We start from the raw sequence: 22,154 nt of genomic DNA, 5'->3' as shown, positions 1-22,154 counted from the left end.
CCTCTGTCCATGTCATCCTATTTATTATGAGCTAAATGACAACACTGATCCTATATCAGCAGTTAAACATGTTGATGAAGCAGGAGGAGGACTTGTCTGGATGGCTAGAGAGATGAATATAATAGTTTTCTAATTGGTCAATATAAAATGCAGATCATACTTGGGTTTTTCCAGGGGTTCTGGCTCCTTGCGGGCTCGACCAACCGGATTCTTCTCTGCCTCCTCTGATGTCACCAGGTGGAACTCCGCCTCTACTTTCCCCTGGAGACAACAACATGTTAATGCCCCTGAATCTCAAATCAACCCCTACCCCCTAGGAAGTAGGCACAACCCCTACCCCCTACCCCCTATGCAGTAACGACAACCCCTAGACCCTACCCCTAAGCCATTGGTCACCAGCCGGTCAATCGCAATCGACTGGTCGATCTTCAATCTTGGACCAAACGTTTCTGTAGAAAAGCCAATGATAAAGGCTTGCGCTCCTTTTTTTTTTTGTGTTGCGCTGTTGGTGGTAGGTGCACTTGATTCAGAAGCCCTGTTGGTGGTAGGTGCACTTGATTCAGAAGCCCTGTTGGTGGTAGGTGCACTTGATTCAGAAGCCCTGTTGGTGGTAGGTGCACTTGATTCAGAAGCCCTGTTGGCGGTAGGTGCACTTGATTCAGAAGCCCTGCACACCGGGTAAGCAAAGAGTTCCCATTTTGAACCATTTAATTTCTCTGAAAAGACAAACTCCGCCTACCTGGTGGACCGGGAGATCTGTGGCTAAATGGAGAGCTTCCCCGGCCCCTGCAAAGTTTGAATCTAGCCTACGTAAGATTTAATGGGTTAGGGTTAGGGTTAGGGTTAGGGTTATTTAATAACTTTTAAAACCATGTCCACAGAGAGACTGTCAAAGAATACAGCAAATAGCTTCTGTTTTTATGAATGAGTTCATGTTTAACTTTTTATCCAGCACTGTTTTTATTCAACACAATTACAAAACAAAACGCACTTCCCCGTACTTCCACTCGCTTCCATTCGCGCTGCAGCTGCAATGAATGAGTAGCCAAGTGTATCGACAGCCCTGCGTCTGTATTGTTATTAGCAGCTCGTCGTGTCTATTTTAATATCGAGGAATATTTCACTTTCTCTGGTCACAGGAACAACATGAATTTGTGCATGAGGCAGATATGGTGCGACTCGAATTTCGCCATCAGGTGGAAGATGGTAGATCTCGACTGCGAAAGTGATCTTGACTCAGAAAAGGTTGGTGACCACTGTCCTAGGCAGTAGACACAACCCCTAACCCCTAACCCCTACCTCCTAGGCAGTAGACACAACCCCTAACCCCTAACCCCTACCTCCTGGGCAGTAGGCACAACCCCTAACCCCTACCTCCTAGGCAGTAGACACAACCCCTAACCCCTACCTCCTAGGCAGTAGACACAACCCCTAACCCCTAACCCCTAACCCCTACCTCCTAGGCAGTAGACACAACCCCTAACCCCTAACCCCTACCTCCTGGGCAGTAGGCACAACCCCTAACCCCTACCTCCTAGGCAGTAGACACAACCCCTAACCCCTAACCCCTACCTCCTAGGCAGTAGGCACAACCCCTAACCCCTACCTCCTAGGCAGTAGACACAACCCCTAACCCCTACCTCCTAGGCAGTAGACACAACCCCTAACCCCTACCTCCTAGGCAGTAGACACAACCCCTATCCCCTACCTCCTAGGCAGTAGACACAACCCCTAACCCCTACCTCCTAGGCAGTAGACACAACCCCTAACCCCTACCTCCTAGGCAGTAGACACAACCCCTAAACCCTACCTCCTAGGCAGTAGACACAACCCCTAACCCCTACCTCCTAGGCAGTAGACACAACCCCTAACCCCTACCTCCTAGGCAGTAGACACAACCCCTAACCCCTACCTCCTAGGCAGTAGGCACAACCCCTAACCCCTACCTCCTAGGCAGTAGGCACAACCCCTAACCCCTACCTCCTAGGCAGTAGACACAACCCCTAACCCCTACCTCCTAGGCAGGAGACACAACCCCTAACCCCTACCTCCTAGGCAGTAGGCACAACCCCTAACCCCTACCTCCTAGGCAGTAGGCACAACCCCTAACCCCTACCTCCTAGGCAGTAGGCACAACCCCTAACCCCTACCTCCTAGGCAGTAGGTTGCATCCGAAATGGCACCCACCAGGCCCAATTTGGTTTTGGTCAAAAGTAGTGCACTATATAGGGAATAGGGTGCCATTCTCTGGTCTAAAGTAGTGCACTATATAGGGAATAGGGTGCCATTAGGGAAGCAGCCTAATTGTCGTCATAGTAAGGTGTTGAATGGTATTGGTACCGTGAGCTCCTCAGCCTTGACAAAGGGCCACCAGCCCCTGGACCTCTTCTGTTGGAAGATGGAGATCTTCTCTACACTGTCCTTCAGCATGTCCATCTTACAGGCCTTGGCTGACTTGGCCCCGCGGGGAAACCCATGTAAATCCAGCTCCACGGTACCTGCGAACAGAGAAACATCTATCTTAACTCTTGTTTCACACATACAGAAAGTGTGTTAATGGGAAAATAGAGGCTCTGGGTTGGGATGTGATTTCCCTGATTGATACTGATCATTGAGATGAACGTGTCCCCCTTCCTCCCATTGCCTACTGTCTGACAGCCCAGGGAAAGGAGTCAAACCAGTGTCTCTTTCTCTCTCTTACCCAAGAAGTCATCAGATGACAGCCTCTCAAAGTCCCAGACCTGCATCACCAACATGGCCGGTAGCTTCTGCTCTGTCTTGTCCAGGGAGAAGATGCTCCCCCTCTTACTGACCACCACCACCTTCTCGGCAGGCAGGTAGTTAAAGGGGAACACCAGGCGCCAGTTGAAGTTACCCTCCCCAGTCAGAGAGTTGTAGTGAACATCAGTCTCCTGGCGATCGTCCTCAATGCCCTTAAGCCACCTGAAAAAATTATTCAATTATACAAATATATTTTCAGACTATTGAGTGAGAGAGGATGACAGTAGAGAAAGATAGGGGGGATGAGCGTAGAGAAAGATAGAGGATGACAGTAGAGAAAGATAGAGAGGATGACAGTAGAGAAAGATAGAGAGGATGGCAGTAGAGAAAGAGAGAGGAGGACAGTAGAGAAAGATAGAGAAGATGACAGTAGAGAGAGAGAGGAGGACAGTAGAGAAAGATAGAGGATGACAGTAGAGAACGATAGAGGATGACAGTAGAGAAATAGAGAGAGGAGGACAGTAGAGAAAGATAGAGGATGACAGTAGAGAAAGATAGAGGATGACAGTAGAGAAAGATAGAGGCTGACAGTAGAGAAAGAGAGGATGATAGTAGAGAAAGAGAGGATGACAGTAGAGAAAGTTAGAGAGGATGACAGAGAAAGATAGAGAGAATGACAGTAGAGAAAGATTGAGAGGATTACAGTAGAGAAAGATAGAGGATGACAGTAGAGAAAGATAGAGAGGAGGACAGTTGAGAAAGATTGAGAGGAGGACAGTAGAGAAAGATAGAGAGGAGCACAGTAGAGAAGATAGAGAGGATGACAGTGGAGAAAGATAGAGGATGACAGTAGAGAAAGATAGAGGCTGACAGTAGAGAAAGAGAGGATGATAGTAGAGAAAGAGAGGATGACAGTAGAGAAAGTTAGAGAGGATGACAGAGAAAGATAGAGAGAATGACAGTAGAGAAAGATTGAGAGGATTACAGTAGAGAAAGATAGAGGGTGACAGTAGAGAAAGATAGAGAGGAGGACAGTTGAGAAAGATTGAGAGGAGGACAGTAGAGAAAGATAGAGAGGAGCACAGTAGAGAAAGATAGAGAGGATGACAGTGGAGAAAGATAGAGGATGACAGTAGAGAAAGATAGAGGCTGACAGTAGAGAAAGAGAGGATGATAGTAGAGAAAGAGAGGATGACAGTAGAGAAAGTTAGAGAGGATGACAGAGAAAGATAGAGAGAATGACAGTAGAGAAAGATTGAGAGGATTACAGTAGAGAAAGATAGAGAGGAGGACAGTGGAGAAAGATTGAGAGGAGGACAGTAGAGAAAGATAGAGAGGAGCACAGTAGAGAAAGATAGAGCGGATGACAGTGGAGAAAGATAGATGATGACAGTAGAGACATATAGAGGATGACAGTAGAGAAAGATAGAGAGGAGGACAGTGGAGAAAGATTGAGAGGAGGACAGTAGAGAAAGAGTGAGAGGAGGACAGTAGAGAAAGATAGAGTGGAGGACAGTAAAGAGAAAGATAGAGAGGAGCACAGTGGAGAAAGAGTGAGAATGACAGTAAATAAAGATAGAGTACAGTAGAGAAAGATAGAGAATGACAGTAAAGAAAGAGAGAATGAATTTAGAGAAAGAGAGGATGACAGTAGAGAAAGATATAGAGGATGACAATAGAGAAAGGAAGAGAGGAGGACAGTAGAGAAATATAGAGAGGTTGACAGTAGATAAAGATAGAGAGGATGACAGTAGAGAAAGATTACTAAATTACTGTTAATGCAAGGTCGAGTCAGGAAAGAATAGATCTTTAAGACGGGTATTCAAAACCGAACCGACAAGGTCAATCAAGGTCCGTTTCAGAAGCTTGATCTTCAGGGATGAGCTGAATGTAATCTAATCATCAATGTCTGTTTTATATTGGATAAGTTTGAAAAAAATTGTCGTTCCACTCACCCTTTGACGTAGATGTCACTAGACTGTGTTCCTGTGAGGAAGTTAGTGTCCTCCAGAATCACATCTTCAGTGTTCCAGATGATGATTCTCAACTCATATCTTCACAAGACCAACAATCAATCAATCAACTCATGCCTTCACAGGATCAACAATCAATCAACTCGTACTTTCACAGGACCAACAATCAATCAATCAACTCATACTTTCATTGAATCATCAATCAATCAACTCATACTTTCACAGGATCAACAATCAATCAATCAACTCATATCTACACAGGACCAACAATCATTCAATCAACTCATACCTTCACAGGACCAACAATCAATCCACTCATACCTTCACAGGATCAACAATCAATCAATCAACTGATGTCATATACAATCACATCATAACAGCTGGTTGTTTTATTCAACTAGCCTGGGGTATACCTGCCCTAGTGCTACAGAGGTACGAAGCCTTACCCTTTAGGTTTACGAGGGGAGATGTCCACAGAGGGTCCTGGGTGGGGCATATCCATGGGGAACATGTCCACCCACATCTGGAGCTGGCCCTGAACCACACACAAACACACACACACACAGACACTTGTGAAGTTGAACAAATTGCATAATATCTTTAAAAAAAAAAAAGTAATGTGATTATTTTTGATAGAAGGTATGTGTTACCTGGTCCATCCCTGGTCTGGCCTTGTTGTACAGAGTCCGTGTCTCGATGTGCTCTGGGACAAGTCTACACCCCACCCCTGGAATCTCAGTCCATCTGTGAAGGATCTTCAGAGCCAGATGTTCATAGGACTCCACTGTCTGCTCTGTGTACAGCAGCACATACTAATCAGTACCATACTGGATGGAAATAGAACACAGTCTTGGCAGGTTTCCCAGACAGGGCCTAGTCTTGGACTAAAAAGTATTCTCAATAGAGATAATATATTGAAAGTGCTTTTTTTTCCATCCAGGACTAGGCCTAAACCATGTCTGGGAAACCAGCCCTATATTACAGTGGTATCTGGGAAACCAGCCCTATATATTTATAGTGGTGTCTGGGAAACCAGCCCTATATATTTACAGTGGTATCTGGGAAACCAGCCCTATATATTTACAGTGGTATCTGGGAAACCAGCCCTATATATTTACAGTGGTATCTGGGAAACCAGCCCTATATATTTACAGTGGTGTCTGGGAAATCAGCCCTATATATTTACAGTGGTATCTGGGAAACCAGCCCTATATATTTACAGTGGTATCTGGGAAACCAGCCCTATATATTTACAGTGGTGTCTGGGAAACCAGCCCTATATATTTGCAGTGGTATCTGGGAAACCAGCCCTATATATTTACAGTGGTATCTGGGAAACCAGCCCTATATATTTACAGTGGTGTCTGGGAAACCAGCCCTATATATTTACAGTGGTATCTGGGAAACCAGCCCTATATATTTACAGTGGTATCTGGGAAACCAGCCCTATATATTTACAGTGGTGTCTGGGAAATCAGCCCTATATATTTACAGTGGTATCTGGGAAACCAGCCCTATATATTTACAGTGGTGTCTGGGAAATCAGCCCTATATATTTACAGTGGTATCTGGGAAACCAGCCCTATATATTTACAGTGGTGTCTGGGAAACCAGCCCTATATATTTACAGTGGTATCTGGGAAAACAGCCCTATATATTTACAGTGGTGTCTGGGTAACCAGCCCTATATATTTACAGTGGTGTCTGGGGAACCAGCCCTATATATTTACAGTGGTATCTGGGAAACCAGCCCTATATATTTACGATGGTGTCTTGGAAACCAGCCCTATATATTTACAGTGTTGTCTGGGAAACCAGCCCTATATATTTACAGTGGTGTCTGGGAAATCAGCCCTATATATTTACAAGTGGTGTCTGGGAAACCAGCCCTATATATTTACAGTGGTATCTGGGAAACCAGCCCTATATATTTACGATGGTGTCTTGGAAACCAGCCCTATATATTTACAGTGGTATCTGGGAAACCAGCCCTATATATTTACAGTAGTATCTGGGAAACCAGCCCTATATATTTACAGTGGTGTCTGGGAAACCAGCCCTATATATTTACAGTGGTGTCTGGGTAACCAGCCCTATATATTTACAGTAGTATCTGGGAAACCAGCCCTATATATTTACAGTGGTGTCTGGGAAACCAGCCCTATATATTTACAGTGGTGTCTGGGAAACCAGCCCTATATATTTACAGTGGTATCTGGGAAAACAGCCCTATATATTTACAGTGGTGTCTGGGAAACCAGCCCTATATATTTACAGTGGTGTCTGGGAAACCAGCCCTATATATTTACAGTGGTATCTGGGAAACCAGCCCTATATATTTACAGTGGTGTCGTTGCCTGTCACTGTGACTTGATGCATTTTCAGGTCGTTATTTAATTATTCACCAATTAACTTACCTGGTTGAGCAAAGGCAATAAACAAATCAATGTTCAGTTCAGTAAAGTCAGTTAAATACCTTCATCCATGAACAGTGTTTTCCCAGTGAAGACTTTGTCCCCGATGGTGATTCTTCCGGGTCTCAAGTAGGGTCCATCTAGCCTGTTCTCCTTACAGAGCTTAGTCAGCAGCTCAGTTGGCTTGGTGGAGTCCCTCCAGGCGTTATAACCATCACTAAGATACATGGATAACATGTTATAACAGCATCATGACATGGTTATAAACATGACATACTGAACTTCTTAGTCAGCAACTCTGCCAGCTTGGTGAAATCTCTCCAGTCGTGATAACTATCACTAAGACACCTGGGTGGAACACAACATGATATCCAATGAGGAGATAAAAGCAAAAAGAAGAGACCCAAACCAAGGGTAAAGAGAAGAAGAAGAAGAAGACGAAGAAGAAGAAGAAGAAGAAGAGGAAGAAGAAGAAGAAGAAGAAGAAGAAGAAGTAGAAGAAGAAGAAGAAGAATAAAATGTGTTTCCTCACATGCTGTACTCAGTGGGCAGTCCGCAGGTGGCCTGGTGTCGGCTGTAGAAGCGGTTCTCCAGATCTATCCATGTCTCCCCGATCAGATCGTCAGTCCCGATGGTGTCATGGTCATAGATCAGAACAGTCAGCAGGGAATCTTTAGGAAACGTAGCCTGGAGCTCAAAGGACCTGGTGGGAAAAGGACAAAGGATATGAAGTTTTGTATTAATCTCTGCCAACATACAGTACATTATGCTTGCTCAGCTGACTAAACTACAAACCACTGGTTAAAAATAGTATAAAATCCTTCCTGGGTGGGAATAAAGTCAAATGGATATGATGTTAAACAATTGGTCCTTTCTGCACTGACATCCACCAACATACTGTATTTTGTAAATGTATGCTTCCTCATTTGACTAAAATATAACCAGGGAAACAGCTTCTGTTAAAGGATGGTGTAAATGCTTGCTCATTTGACTAAAATATAACCAGGGAAACAGCTTCTGTTAAAGGATGGTGTCACGTCTACTCGTGCTCCTCCCCTCCGGCGTGCGAAGTCGCCGGAATACTGACCACCAGTCCTGGCATCCATCATTACGCACACCTGGCATCCATCATTACGCACACCTGGCATCCATCATTACGCACACCTGGCATCCATCATTACGCACACCTGGCATCCATCATTACGCACACCTGGCATCCATCATTACGCACACCTGGCATCCATCATTACGCACACCTGGCATCCATCATTACGCGCACCTGGCATCCATCATTACGCACACCTGGCATCCATCATTACGCGCACCTGCAGATCATTATAATTCACACCTGGCATCCATCATTACGCACACCTGGCATCCATCATTACGCACACCTGGCATCCATCATTACGCGCACCTGCAGATCATTATAATTCACACCTGGACTCCATTACCTCCCCTTTATATGTCCCTCCTTTACGTTTAGTCCTCAGTCGGTAATGTTCCTGTGTTTACACTACATCCCACTGTTACGCTGTCTCATTTCAAGTTTTGTTGTTTTATTGAACGTTTCACCTGCTTCTCAACTCACAGCGTCATTGTTACAGATGGTATAAAATGTATTCTCCCACCTGCCAAAGACTGGGTTGAGTTGCTTGGGGATGTAGTTGTCTCTGTCTTTTATCTCAGTTTTCCCCATCCTCAGAACAATGTAGGGATCAGACTTCCCATCGGCATCGGCTGGGTGGAGGTTAGATGCCTGAGGGACGGACAGATATAGCCAAGGGTTGTGTTCACTTGCCACCAAATGGAAGAAAAGAACACAGATTTTTTTGTTTTTCCATTGCAAAAAAAAAGTTTTTTGCTATAGTGTGCCCTAGTGAACGTGATGACACGTGACACGAGACACATCTCTTTTATGGTCTACTCATACTCACAGATACGATGTAAACCCTGACGAGAACCTTGACGGAGGTGTTGGGTGGGATCCCACGGGTGATCTTAAACTGGCCTGAGTGTGATGGACTCTCCTCCCACTCTCCGTCCTCCTCAGTTAGCTTGTACAAGCAGAACCGACCCTAGACGTACACACGGTAGTTTGGATCATCGTTACTGACCCTGACCAAAATGAATCCATCCTTTTATGGTAGTTACATAATGGTTATTTTACAGCGTAATATCGAATCACTCTAGCCTGGTCCCAGATCCGTTTGTGCTGTCTTGCCGAAGTCCTAGCAATTGAACAGATCTGGGACCAGGCTATAATCGCAGTTGGATGTTTATTGTCATGAGTCTTCTCCTAGAGGCAGAACTGAGTGAAGTGATAATTGTCATAATAGTCATAATTGTCTATATTGTAAAAATTCATGAAAACAAAATTGTGCTTTTTAGTCTTAATTTAAGGTTAGGATTAGGCATTAAGGTTAGCAGTGTGTTTAGGGTTAGGTTTAAAATCTGATTTTATGACTTTGCGGCTGTGCCAGCTAGTGACCGTTCTGCAGCGCTGCCTCCAGAACAAGATTCATGAAGAAAAAGCACAGAACCACTCACCTTGAACTTCCCAACAAACCTCTCCTCATTAGAACGGCCCCCCTCGTCATTGGCTTTCCCTCTGAACAGCTCGAAGGTGTTGACCCAGTCATCAAACGGACCAAACTCTGACTCCAGCTCCTTGTCATACAGCTACAGGGAATTTACATATTGTTCATACTCAGCAATGTGGTAAAGAACAAATACACACTGATATACAGTTAGAGGGTTTACATAGCAATGTGATCTCATTAGAATATGACAATATTAAACTTAACAACCTTGCAATACACAGAAACATAATAAAAACCAGCCTTGTACATGTTCATACACAGCAAACTTCAAATAACTAATGCACACTTACACTGATATGATTGGTTGAAAAAGGGTAATCTGATAACACCTCTGTCTTTCACAGGGGACTAGAGACCGAAAGCAACGCAGCAGCTTTTACCTGCAGTGTTGCCAGTTTGTCACAGGGGACTAGAGACCGAAAGCAACGCAGCAGCTTTTACCTGCAGTGTTGCCAGTTTGTCACAGGGGACTAGAGACCGAAAGCAACGCAGCAGCTTTTACCTGCAGTGTTGCCAGTCTGTCACAGGGGACTAGAGACCGAAAGCAACGCAGCAGCTTTTACCTGCAGTGTTGCCAGTCTGTCACAGGGGACTAGAGACCGAAAGCAACGCAGCAGCTTTTACCTGCAGTGTTGCCAGTCTGTCACAGGGGACTAGAGACCGAAAGCAACGCAGCAGCTTTTACCTGCAGTGTTGCCAGTTTGTCACGGGGGACTAGAGACCGAAAGCAACGCAGCAGCTTTTACCTGTAGTGTTGCCAGTTTGTCACAGGGGACTAGAGACCGAAAGCAACGCAGCAGCTTTTACCTGCAGTGTTGCCAGTCTGTCACAGGGGACTAGAGACCGAAAGCAGCCAGCAGCTTTTACCTGCAGTGTTGCCAGTTTGTCACAGGGGACTAGAGACTGAAAGCAACGCAGCAGCTTTTACCTGCAGTGTTGCCAGTTTGGACACCCCTTCCTGAGAGTCTTTGACTTTCAACTGTGGCTTCTTCTTCTTGTCGTCTCCGTCCTGCTGTCCACTGACTGGGACAGGAAAATAAAAATAACTGACACTCACAGAAAAATAACATATTCACACCACAGTAAACCTATAGATGTCCAATAAGATGTAGGATTAAGAACTGAATTATTAAGCACAAAGCAACCAAGGTGCAACTCCGGTGCAAACAACTACAGTTTGCTATGGGTTGCTAAATAGGTAGCTATGTGTAACACCATCTATGGATCCCCAACCTTATGACACCCATAGGCCTTCTCCCCCACAACCATTGTATTTCACAGCTTTCCCCCCAAACACTATTCTATTGATGTGCAGTGGACTATACTTGCCACCAAAAAGGATTGATAGAGGGAGGGAAGAAACTATGTTAGCCATATCCTTACCCAAGGAACCATGTGATGAATTACTACTGTTATGTTAGCCATATCCTTACCCAAGGAACCATGCGATGAATTACTACTGTTATGTTAGCCATATCCTTACCCAATGAACCATGTGATTAATTACTACTGTCTTGCTATTCATATCCTTACCCAAGGAGTCTACTCCATCGGAGAGCAAGGTTTGGAATGGAAATACTGCAATACACAACAATGAGAGCAAGGTTTGGAATGGAAATACTGCAATACACAACAATGAGAGCAAGGTTTGGAATGGAAATACTGCAATACACAACAATGTGTGTGTAGTGAGGCGCTGTCCAAAATGACTGTAGACTCCAAAAACCTCAACAAAAACAACTAAAAAAGTAAAAAAACTCCAGCCACTCAAGTCGTAGACTGTTCTCTCTTCTACCGCACAGCAAGCGGTACCGATGCACCAAGTCTGGAACCAACAGGACCCTGAACAGCTTATACTCCCTAAGACTGCTAAATAGTTAGTCCAGGTAGCTATTGGTGAACTATTTAACTATCTATATTTATTTCTCCTGTTGTTATTTTTTATATTTTTTCAAATAAATGTCTCTCTGCGTTGTTGTTAGTCTACACCTGTTGTTTACGAAGCATGTGACAAATAACATTTGATTTCATTTTGAACAGTCAGTCAGTTGTTTGAAAGGTTTGTTAAAGCTCCTACTCACCATGATCATGATCATAGATGTCCGGAAAGGGATGCACCTCCTTCTGCTTGGCCTGGAGAGGTAACAAAGAGGTCCTGATTAGTTTCCATAGAGGGTGCTCACACAAGCCGTTATGACAAAGATAGGGAGTGTGCTCTCTTGTCCATCTCTATGGACCAACGACAGTCCAACATGTGGACAATATCTAGATGTTTAGATGTCCTCACCTGCTGGATCTTGTCCACTGAAGCATAGTACTTGGACCACCAGTCGAGGACGTTGTCCCCAGACTCATCCGCTACGGTACGCTTCCTTCTCTTAGTAGACCTGCGAGAGCTCTTCTTCCACTCCTGTTGTATACGGAGAATGCTTGTTAATGTGTGTGTGTGTGTGTGTGTGTGTGTGTGTGTGTGTTTGTCTGTCTCCTTCCTCTCACCTTTTCCCTCTTGTTGTCTGGTTCGGGTGGGGGTGGCGGTGGGCCTGTGGGTCTTCGGTAGATCTCCTGGTCGATGTTGATTGAGACATCCTCAGATGACAAAGTGATTAAACTGTCTTCAGTAGACTGGGGCATCATGCCTAAAACTGAAAACACACAGCACACCAAGGGTGGTAAAACAGCACCACCTGAAAGTCCTGTTCAACAGTCGGTAAAACAGCACCACCTGAAAGTCCTGTTCAACAGTCGGTAAAACAGCACCACCTGAAAGTCCTGTTCAACAGTCGGTAAAACAGCACCACCTGAAAGTCCTGTTCAACAGTCGGTAAAACAGCACCACCTGAAAGTCCTGTTCAACAGTCGGTAAAACAGCACCACCTGAAAGTCCTGTTCAACAGTCGGTAAAACAGCACCACCTGAAAGTCCTGTTCGACAGTCGGTAAAACAGCACCACCTGAAAGTCCTGTTCAACAGTCGGTAAAACAGCACCACCTGAAAGTCCTGTTCAACAGTCGGTAAAACAGCACCACCTGAAAGTTCAACAGTCGGTAAAACAGCACCACCTGAAAGTCCTGTTCAACAGTCGGTAAAACAGCACCACCTGAAAGTCCTGTTCAACAGTCGGTAAAACAGCACCACCTGAAAGTCCTGTTCAACAGTCGGTAAAACAGCACCACCTGAAAGTCCTGTTCAACAGTCGGTAAAACAGCACCACCTGAAAGTCCTGTTCAACAGTCGGTAAAACAGCACCACCTGAAAGTCCTGTTCGACAGTCGGTAAAACAGCACCACCTGAAAGTCCTGTTCAACAGTCGGTAAAACAGCACCACCTGAAAGTCCTGTTCAACAGTCGGTAAAACAGCACCACCTGAAAGTCCTGTTCAACAGTCGGTAAAACAGCACCACCTGAAAGTCCTGTTCAACAGTCGGTAAAACAGCACCACCTGAAAGTCCTGTTCAACAGTTGGTAAAACAGCACCACCTGAAAGTCCTGTTCAACAGTCGGTAAAACAGCACCACCTGAAAGTCCTGTTCAACAGTTGGTAAAACAGCACCACCTGAAAGTCCTGTTCAACAGTCGGTAAAACAGCACCACCTGAAAGTCCTGTTCAACAGTTGGTAAAACAGCACCACCTGAAAGTCCTGTTCAACAGTCGGTAAAACAGCACCACCTGAAAGTCCTGTTCAACAGTTGGTAAAACAACACCACCTGAAAGTCCTGTTCAACAGTCGGTAAAACAACACCACCTGAAAGTCCTGTTCAACAGTCGGTAAAACAGCACCACCTGAAAGTCCTGTACAACAGTCGCTATCCCAGCGGATAAAACTGGTTGAAAAAGAAACTGTTTGTCATTATGACATCTTTTCAATCACTTTTTCGCAGTTTTGCTTTTGGGTAGATAGTGTTTTCTCTCCAGACACATTGTGGTGGTAGGATAGGATTTGACTTTTACCCTCTCTGCTGTGAGGTCCCCGTGGTGAGGTTGGCGTGGACAGCGCGGGAGGAGGGGTGTATTTGAAGGGCTTCAGGTTGTTGATGACGTAGTTTCCCACGAGGGTAGAGCGTCCGAAGGCTCGCCAGTCCACCACACTGATGTTCAGGGGAGGATGAAGGTTCTCATTCTCAGGCAGCTCCTGTGGGAAAGAACAGACAGGGAGGAGATAAAGGTTGAAGGTCAACTCTGCATGTGTCTCTGTCTGTTTCCCAAATGGCACCCGATTCCCTATATAGTGCACTTCTTTTAACCAGAGCCCTATGGGACATAGGGAATAAGGTGTCATTTGGGACACAGCTAACACCTGTCCACTATTCTACCTAGTTAACAGTGGACAGACTTAGGCAAGTCAAATCAAATCAAATCAAATTGTATTGGCCACATGCGCCGAATACAACAGGTGCAGACATTACAGTGAAATGCTTACTTACAGCCCTTAACCAACAGTGCATTTATTTTTAATAAAAAAGTAAAATAAAACAACAACAAAAAAGTGTTGAGAAAAAAAGAGCAGAAGTAAAATAAAATAACAGTAGGGAGGCTATATATACAGGGGGGTACCGGTGCAGAGTCAATGTGCGGGTGCACCGGCTAGTTGAGGTAGTTGAAGTAATATGTACATGTGGGTAGAGTTAAAGTGACTATGCCAAAATAATTAACAGAGTAGCAGCAGCGTAAAAAGATGGGGTGGGGGGGCAGTGCAAATAGTCTGGGTAGCCATGATTAGCTGTTCAGGAGTCTTAAGGCTTGGGCGTAGAAGCTGTTGAGAAGTCTTTTGGACCTAGACTTGGCACTCCGGTACCGCTTGCCGTGCGGTAGCAGAGAGAACAGTCTATGACTAGGGTGGCTGGAGTCTTTGACAATTTTGAGGGCCTTCCTCTGACACCGCCTGGTATAGAGGTCCTGGATGGAAGGAAGCTTGGCCCCAGTGATGTACTGGGCCGTACGCACTACCCTCTGTAGTGCCTTGCGGTCGGAGGCCAAGCAGTTGCCATACCAGGCGGTGATGCAACCAGACAGGATACTCTCGATGGTGCAGCTGTAGAATTTTTTGAGGATCTGAGGACCCATGCCAAATCTTTTCAGTCTCCTGAGGGGGAATAGGCTTTGTCGTGCCCTCTTCACGACTGTCTTGGTGTGTTTGGACCATGATAGTTCGTTGGTGATGTGGACACCAAGGAACTTGAAGCTCTCAACCTGTTCCACTACAGCCCCGTCGATGAGAATGGGGGCGTGCTCAGTCCTCTTTTTTTTCCTGTAGTCCACAATCATCTCCTTTGTCTTGGTCACGTTGAGGGAGAGGTTGTTGTCCTGGCACCACACGGACAGATCTCTGACCTCCTCCCTATAGGCTGTCTCATCGTTGTCGGTAATCAGGCCTACCACTGTTGTGTCGTCGGCAAACTTAATGATGGTGTTGGAGTCGTGCCTGGCCATGCAGTCATGGGTGAACAGGGAATACAGGAGGGGACTGAGCACGCACCCCTGAGGGGCCCCCGTGTTGAGGATCAGTGTGGCAGATGTGTTGTTACCTACCCTTACCACCTGGGGGCGGCCCGTTAGGAAGTCCAGGATCCAGTTGCAGAGGGAGGTGTTTAGTCTCAAGATCCTTAGATTAGTGATGAGCTTTGAGGGCAGTATGGTGTTGAATGCTGAGCTGTAGTCAATGAATATCATTCTCACGTAGGTGTTCCTCTTGTCCAGGTGGGAAAGGGCAGTGTGGAGTGCAATAGAGATTGCATCATCTGTGGATCTGTTGGGGCGGTATGCAAATTGGAGTGGGTCTAGGGTTTCTGGGATAATGGTGTTGATGTGAGCCATGACCAGCCTTTCAAAGCACTTCATGGCTACAGACGTCTGTGCTACGGGTCGGTAGTCATTTAGGCAGGTTATCTTAGTGTCCTTGGGCACGGGGACTATGGTGGTCTGCTTGAAACATGTTGGTATTACAGACTCAGTCAGGGACATGTTGAAAATGTCAGTGAAGACACTTGCCAGTTGGTCAGCACATGCTCGGAGTACACGTCCTGGTAATCCATCTGGCCCTGCGGCCTTGTGAATGTTGACCTGCTTAAAAGTCTTACTCACATCGGCTACGGAGAGCGTGATCACATAGTCATCCGGAACAGCTGGTGCTCTCATGCATGCTTCAGTGTTGCGTGCCTCGAAGCGAGCATAGAAGTGGTTTAGCTCGTCTGGAAGTCTTGTGTCACTGGGCAGCTCGTGGCTGTGCTTCCCTTTGTAGTCTGTAATAGTTTTCAAGCCCTGCCACATCCGACGAGCGTCAGAGCCGGTGTAGTACGGTTCAATCTTAGTCCTGTATTGACTCTTTGCCTGTTTGATGGTTCGTTGGAGGGCATAGCGGGATTTCTTATAAGCGTCCGGGTTAGAGTCCCGCTCCTTGAAAGCAGCAGCTCTACCCTTTAGCTCAGTGCGGATGTTTTCTGTAATCCATGGCTTCTGGTTGGGGTATGTACGTACGGTCACTGTGGGGACGACATCATCGATGCACTTATTGATGAAGCCAGTGACTGATGTGGTGTACTCCTCAATGCTATCTGAAGAATCCCGGAACATGTTCCAGTCTGTGCTAGCAAAAAACAGTCCTGTAGCTTAGCATCTGCGTCATCTGACCACTTTTTTATTAACCGAGTCACTGGTGCAGGTCTGAAGTCTTTGAGGATGAGTCAGAGCAGGTCAGATGTCCTTGAGGGTGACTGACCAACAGCAGAAGTGGACATTGGATAATATTAAAAGGAGAAGGATATGTTAGTTACCAGGTCAAAGGCGTCCACCAGTGTGGGGAAGTTAGGGTTGGTCATGTTAGTTACCAGGTCAAAGGCGTCCACCAGTGTGGTGAAGTTAGGGTTGTTCTTGTAGCTCTGGATGACAGAGGAGCGCAGGCTTTTCCCAGCACACTCTATAAACACCTGGGGGCGGTCCACAGAAAGGAGCTGCACCTTCTTCAGCTCCCTCAGGCCCCAGAACAACACCTGGATTACATAGAGATCACCATTACAACACCCACAACAACACCTGGATTACATAGAGAACACCATTACAACACCCACAACAACACCTGGATTACATAGAGATCACCATTACAACACCCACAACAACACCTGGATTACATAGAGATCACCATTACAACACCCACAACAACACCTGGATTACATAGAGAACACCATTACAACACCCACAACAACACCTGGATTACATAGAGAACACCATTACAACACCCACAACAACACCTGGATTACATAGAGAACACCATTACAACACCCAGAATAGAATCCTTTAATATCCCATAGGGACAACCAAACAAAGTACATACACAACACATATCATACTCCAGACCATTCCAACTAATACACAGTTGAACAATGCCCCTGCCACCTGTTCTAGAGTTACGGCGCTCTAGTTGGTTGGTTGATCTTCCTCTCACCTCTAATCGATACCTGCTCAGTACAGGTCTGATGTTGGCAGGTACAGGGTAGATATGGCCATCTGGTTCGTCCAGCGGAGGCAGATGCTCTTCTCCTGACTCTGGGATCTATGAGATGAATAACAATGAAACAGCCAAAGGGTGGGAGAAAAATCATGGAGCGAGAGGAAAATCACAGAGAATGAATTCCCCTCGACTCAGCTTTACTGCACTATGAATTCCCCTCGACTCAGCTTTACTGCACTATGAATTCCCCTCGACTCAGATATACTGCACTATGAATTCCCCTCGACTCAGATATACTGCACTATGAATTCCCCTCGACTCAGATATACTGCACTATGAATTCTCCTCGACTCAGATATACTGCACTATGAATTCCCCTCGACTCAGATATACTGCACTATGAATTCCCCTCGACTCAGATATACTGCACTATGAATTCCCCTCGACTCAGATATACTGCACTATGAATTCCCCTCGACTCAGATATACTGCACTATGAATTCCCCTCGACTCAGATATACTGCACTATGAATTCCCCTCGACTCAGCTTGACAGAATACAAACAAACATATCAATTGCACTATACAGGGAATAGGGTTTCATTTGTGCCTCAGTCTCCAGTAGTGTATTTGTTTTTTATTATTATTATTATATATATTTTTAGTCATTTAGCAGACACTCTTATCCAGAGCGACTTACAGGAGCAATTAGGGTTAAGTGCCTTGCTCAAGGGCACATCGACAGATTTTTCACCTAGTCGGCTCGGGATTAGAACCAGCGACCTTTCGGTTACTGGCACAACGCTCTAACCCACTGAGCCACCCTGCCGCCCAAGGTAGTGTTCTACCTGTATGAGCTCAAAGGCCCCCAGCAGGTCTCCTCCAGACTGGGACCCACAAAACAGAGGACTGTAGTGGAGCTGGGGAGTGGAGTAGGGCTTCCCTGACACCCTCACCACGGGCACTGCCACCGTGCTGCCCAGGTACTCTGCCTTGCCCTGGGGAGGAAAGAAGCAGAAGATACGGTGATGGTGAATAAATAGCCTGTCCCAACATAAGATTATATATCAATCCCGTGAAGGTCACTGTCCTCAAGGGATTCACTTTAAACCAACATATATTGTCACCTTTGATTTGTTTCACCTTTAAACGTTACATTTCTAGCGATTGAACGATATCCCGGATGCCTGCCTGTTTCTGATCTCTTGCCAGCTTGAGCAACAACAAGAGATCAGAAACAGGACTGGCACTGAGGCTAATGAAACGAAGGCATGTCGTAACGTCAGAGGGGTAATTAGCTCACCAGAGCATCGTCGTCATACACCTCGATGACGATGCACGGTGGCTCCTGCTCCAGGTGTGTCAGGTCTCCGTGCAGTGTGACCCGCGTCATCAATAACATCTGGTTCCAGGTCGGGGTTAACGTCTGGTTGATGATCTAAGAGGTCACAGGGAGAACTTACAGCTACGGCCAGGGGTCAGAGACAGAACTTAAGTACCACAGATTGGGTCATAGTTAGTACCTAGAAACATGGCTGGGGTTTAGTAAGTCAGGAAATGAATCGAATGTCCAATTCAGGAATAGAAAAATTCTCAAAGTAAATAGCGCTTGGAAACTTAGCTCATCTACTGAATTGAATGAAATCAGATGGAATTGACCCCAATCCTGGTTAGAACTACACCCATCAAAAGCCCTCTTCTTCTAGGGACTTTCTCTGTAGCTAGATCCCATCCTATGAGAGTTGTGTGGACCTTACGGCGGTGGTGTGACTGTGTGTCAGGAAGGTGACCCTGGCGAAGGGGTCTGAGAGTCCTGTGGAGTCTGCTGCTATCAGCCCTCTAGCCTGGTACATGTGGGCTCGCATCTGGAACTGGTGCTGTTCTGGAGGGAGGAGAATCAGGGTATTATTCCCCAATCTCTCTCTCTCTCTCGCTCTCTCTCTCTCGCTCTCTTTCTCTCTCTCTCTCTCTCTCTCTCTCTCTCTCTCTCTCTCTCTCTCTCTCTCTCTCTCTCTCTGTCTCTCTCTCTCTCTCTGTCTCTCTCGCGCTCTCTGTCTCTCTCTCTCGCTCTCTCTCTCTCTCTCTCTCTCTCTCTCTCTCTCTCTCTCTCCCCACCCACCCACCCACCCACCCACCCACCCACCCACCCATCCATCTATCTATCTATCTATCTATCTATCTATCTATCTATCTATCTATCTATCTATCTATCTATCTATCTATCTATCTATCTATCTATCTATCTATCTATCTATCTATCTATCTATCTATCTATCTATCTATCTATCTATCTATCTATCTATCTATCTATCTATCTATCTATCTATCTATCTATCTATCTATCTATCTATCTATCTATCTATCTATCTATCTATCTATCTATCTATCTATCTATCTATCTATCTATCTATCTATCTATCTATCTATCTATCTATCTAATCAATCTATCTATCGTACCTCTATATACCAGATGTACAGGTAGGTTTCCGGGTAGAAACTGCTCCTTAGTGGCGCCCCCTGTGGGTTCAAACCCTCCAGGCAGGTCATCCAGCATATGAGAGGACTCTCTGCAGCTGCCCAGCCACAGGTAAATGTCCAGTTTGGCCTGAACTGACCAGCCTGCTACACGCTTCCCTGGGGGCTGGGAAAGAAAAAGGAGGGGACATGATCAGACTGTGTGTTTGAAATGGTGCCGTAACCACAATATAGAACATTACTCTGACCAGGGTCCTCATAGTGCAAATCACTTCTCTTATAACTGGTATATAAAACCCATGAATTCAAATGTAAATGAGCTTAATTATATGGAAAAATACAGTATGCTTTCTACCCTGCCTGTTTGTAAAAAATGATGAGATGAAGCACATCCAAAATAATTGGAGAGGTGCTGGAAAACAGAACAGCCACGACCGCTGTGACCGCTGCGTGTCTCTTTATTTCTGGTGCCATACCTTCAGGAATAAAGTCTGGATCTTGCCACAGTCTCTGCCTCTCTCCTCAGGGCTGGCAGAGTAGAGCAGGTCACGGGCAGCGATGCGGGCATACGCCACACGCTTGTTGTTACTCAGCATCCACACAAACACATCTGGGATGGTATGCTGTGGCTAGTAGAGAGAGAGAGGAGAGAAACCAGCTCAGTGTCATCTCAGGGATACACACTGTCAATATGCTGCTCTTACATAAACAAACACACACACACACAGACAACATACAAGAACAGACGTGCATACCTCTTCCACTAGGAATCTCAGTTTCCGTGTGAGTTTTAGAGCCTCCTGCAACGTCTCCTTCATACTGCGAGCCTTCCTCTTCCCCTCGGAGATGGTTTCTGCCTCTCTGACCATACTCTCCTGTAGAATGAACATCATCATCATCATCATCATCATCATCATCATCATCATCATCATAATTTAACAATTCTGTCTCTCAGAAGAGTGGACTACAGGTAGGGTCTAGAGGCCAGGGCACCAACCAGCTCCTCTTTACACATGGTCAGGCGTTTCTTATCCAACATGGTCAGATTATTCCGCCTCACTTCCCCTTCTGCAAAGGCTATGAAGCTCCTGCAAGCAGAAGAGATAGCAATCACACACACACACACACACACACACACACACACACACACACACACACACACACACACACACACACACACACACACACACACACACACACACACACACACACACACACACACACACACACACACGCAAACATACACACACACTGTTGAGTTACTATAAGAACCAGTACATTTGCACCATATAGTCTACAGTGTTGTCAGTTTGCACCATATAGTCACAGTGTTGTCAGTATGCACCATATAGTCAACAGTGTTGTCAGTATGCCACCATATAGTCAACAGTGTTGTCAGTATGCACATATAGTCAACAGTGTTGTCAGTATGCAACCATATAGTCAACAGTGTTGTCAGTATGCACCAGATAGTCTACAGTGTTGTCAGTATGCACCATATAGTCAACAGTGTTGTCAGTATGCACCATATAGTCAACAGTGTTGTCAGTATGCACCATATAGTCAACAGTGTTGTCAGTATGCACCATATAGTCTACAGTGTTGTCAGTATGCACCATATAGTCAACAGAGTTGTCAGTATGCACCATATAGTCAACAGAGTTGTCAGTATGCACCATATAGTCAACAGTGTTGTCAGTATGCACCATATAGTCAACAGAGTTGTCAGTATGCACCATATAGTCAACAGTGTTGTCAGTATGCACCATATAGTCAACAGTGTTGTCAGTATGCACCATATAGTCAACAGTGTTGTCAGTATGCACCATATAGTCAACAGTGTTGTCAGTATGCACCATATAGTCAACAGAGTTGTCAGTTTTGCACCAGATAGTCTACAGTGTTGTCAGTTTGCACCATATAGTCAACAGTGTTGTCAGTATGCACCATATAGTCAACAGTGTTGTCAGTATGCACCATATAGTCTACAGTGTTGTCAGTATGCACCATATAGTCAACAGTGTTGTCAGTATGCACCATATAGTCAACAGAGTTGTCAGTTTGCACCAGATAGTCTACAGTGTTGTCAGTTTGCACCATATAGTCAACAGTGTTGTCAGTATGCACCATATAGTCAACAGTGTTGTCAGTATGCACCAGATAGTCAACAGTGTTGTCAGTATGCACCATATAGTCAACAGTGTTGTCAGTATGCACCAGATAGTCAACAGGTTGTCAGTATGCACCATATAGTCAACAGTGTTGTCAGTATGCACCATATAGTCAACAGTGTTGTCAGTATGCACCAGATAGTCAACAGTGTTGTCAGTATGCACCATATAGTCAACAGTGTTGTCAGTATGCACCATATAGTCAACAGTGTTGTCAGTATGCACCATATAGTCAACATGTTGTCAGTATGCACCATATAGTCACAGTGTTGTCAGTATGCACCATATAGTCAACAGTGTTGTCAGTATGCACCATATAGTCAACAGTGTTGTCAGTATGCACCATATAGTCAACA

At 45.4% G+C, this 22,154-nt stretch overlaps 1 protein-coding gene across 1 annotated transcript in view; it reads right to left on the bottom strand.

Annotated features, from left to right (window-relative positions):
• Positions 1–160: 160 nt before the first annotated feature.
• LOC311126402 (fer-1-like protein 6) overlaps positions 161–22,154 on the bottom strand; it is a gene marked incomplete at both ends in the record, with an annotated part of 23,485 nt that continues 1,491 nt past the window's right edge. Inside the window, 26 exon segments of the mRNA XM_084200409.1 lie at positions 161–261; positions 2,341–2,498; positions 2,702–2,943; positions 4,677–4,775; positions 5,141–5,229; positions 5,345–5,487; positions 7,171–7,325; positions 7,641–7,811; positions 8,740–8,867; positions 9,046–9,186; positions 9,659–9,790; positions 10,640–10,734; positions 11,245–11,289; positions 11,793–11,844; positions 11,999–12,121; positions 12,208–12,353; positions 13,661–13,841; positions 16,534–16,695; positions 17,148–17,255; positions 18,001–18,150; positions 18,456–18,590; positions 18,910–19,034; positions 19,610–19,793; positions 20,104–20,256; positions 20,383–20,502; positions 20,625–20,715. Of these exon segments, the coding sequence (XP_084056535.1) occupies positions 161–261; positions 2,341–2,498; positions 2,702–2,943; positions 4,677–4,775; positions 5,141–5,229; positions 5,345–5,487; positions 7,171–7,325; positions 7,641–7,811; positions 8,740–8,867; positions 9,046–9,186; positions 9,659–9,790; positions 10,640–10,734; positions 11,245–11,289; positions 11,793–11,844; positions 11,999–12,121; positions 12,208–12,353; positions 13,661–13,841; positions 16,534–16,695; positions 17,148–17,255; positions 18,001–18,150; positions 18,456–18,590; positions 18,910–19,034; positions 19,610–19,793; positions 20,104–20,256; positions 20,383–20,502; positions 20,625–20,715 (3,429 nt within the window).

Source organism: Coregonus lavaretus, assembly GCF_964263955.1.
Source record: "Coregonus lavaretus genome assembly, contig: HAP1_SCAFFOLD_7789, whole genome shotgun sequence".
Lineage (NCBI taxonomy): Eukaryota > Metazoa > Chordata > Actinopteri > Salmoniformes > Salmonidae > Coregonus > Coregonus lavaretus.
Note: the sequence above shows the minus strand (reverse complement) of the source record. Positions and strands in the feature narration are given on the sequence as shown.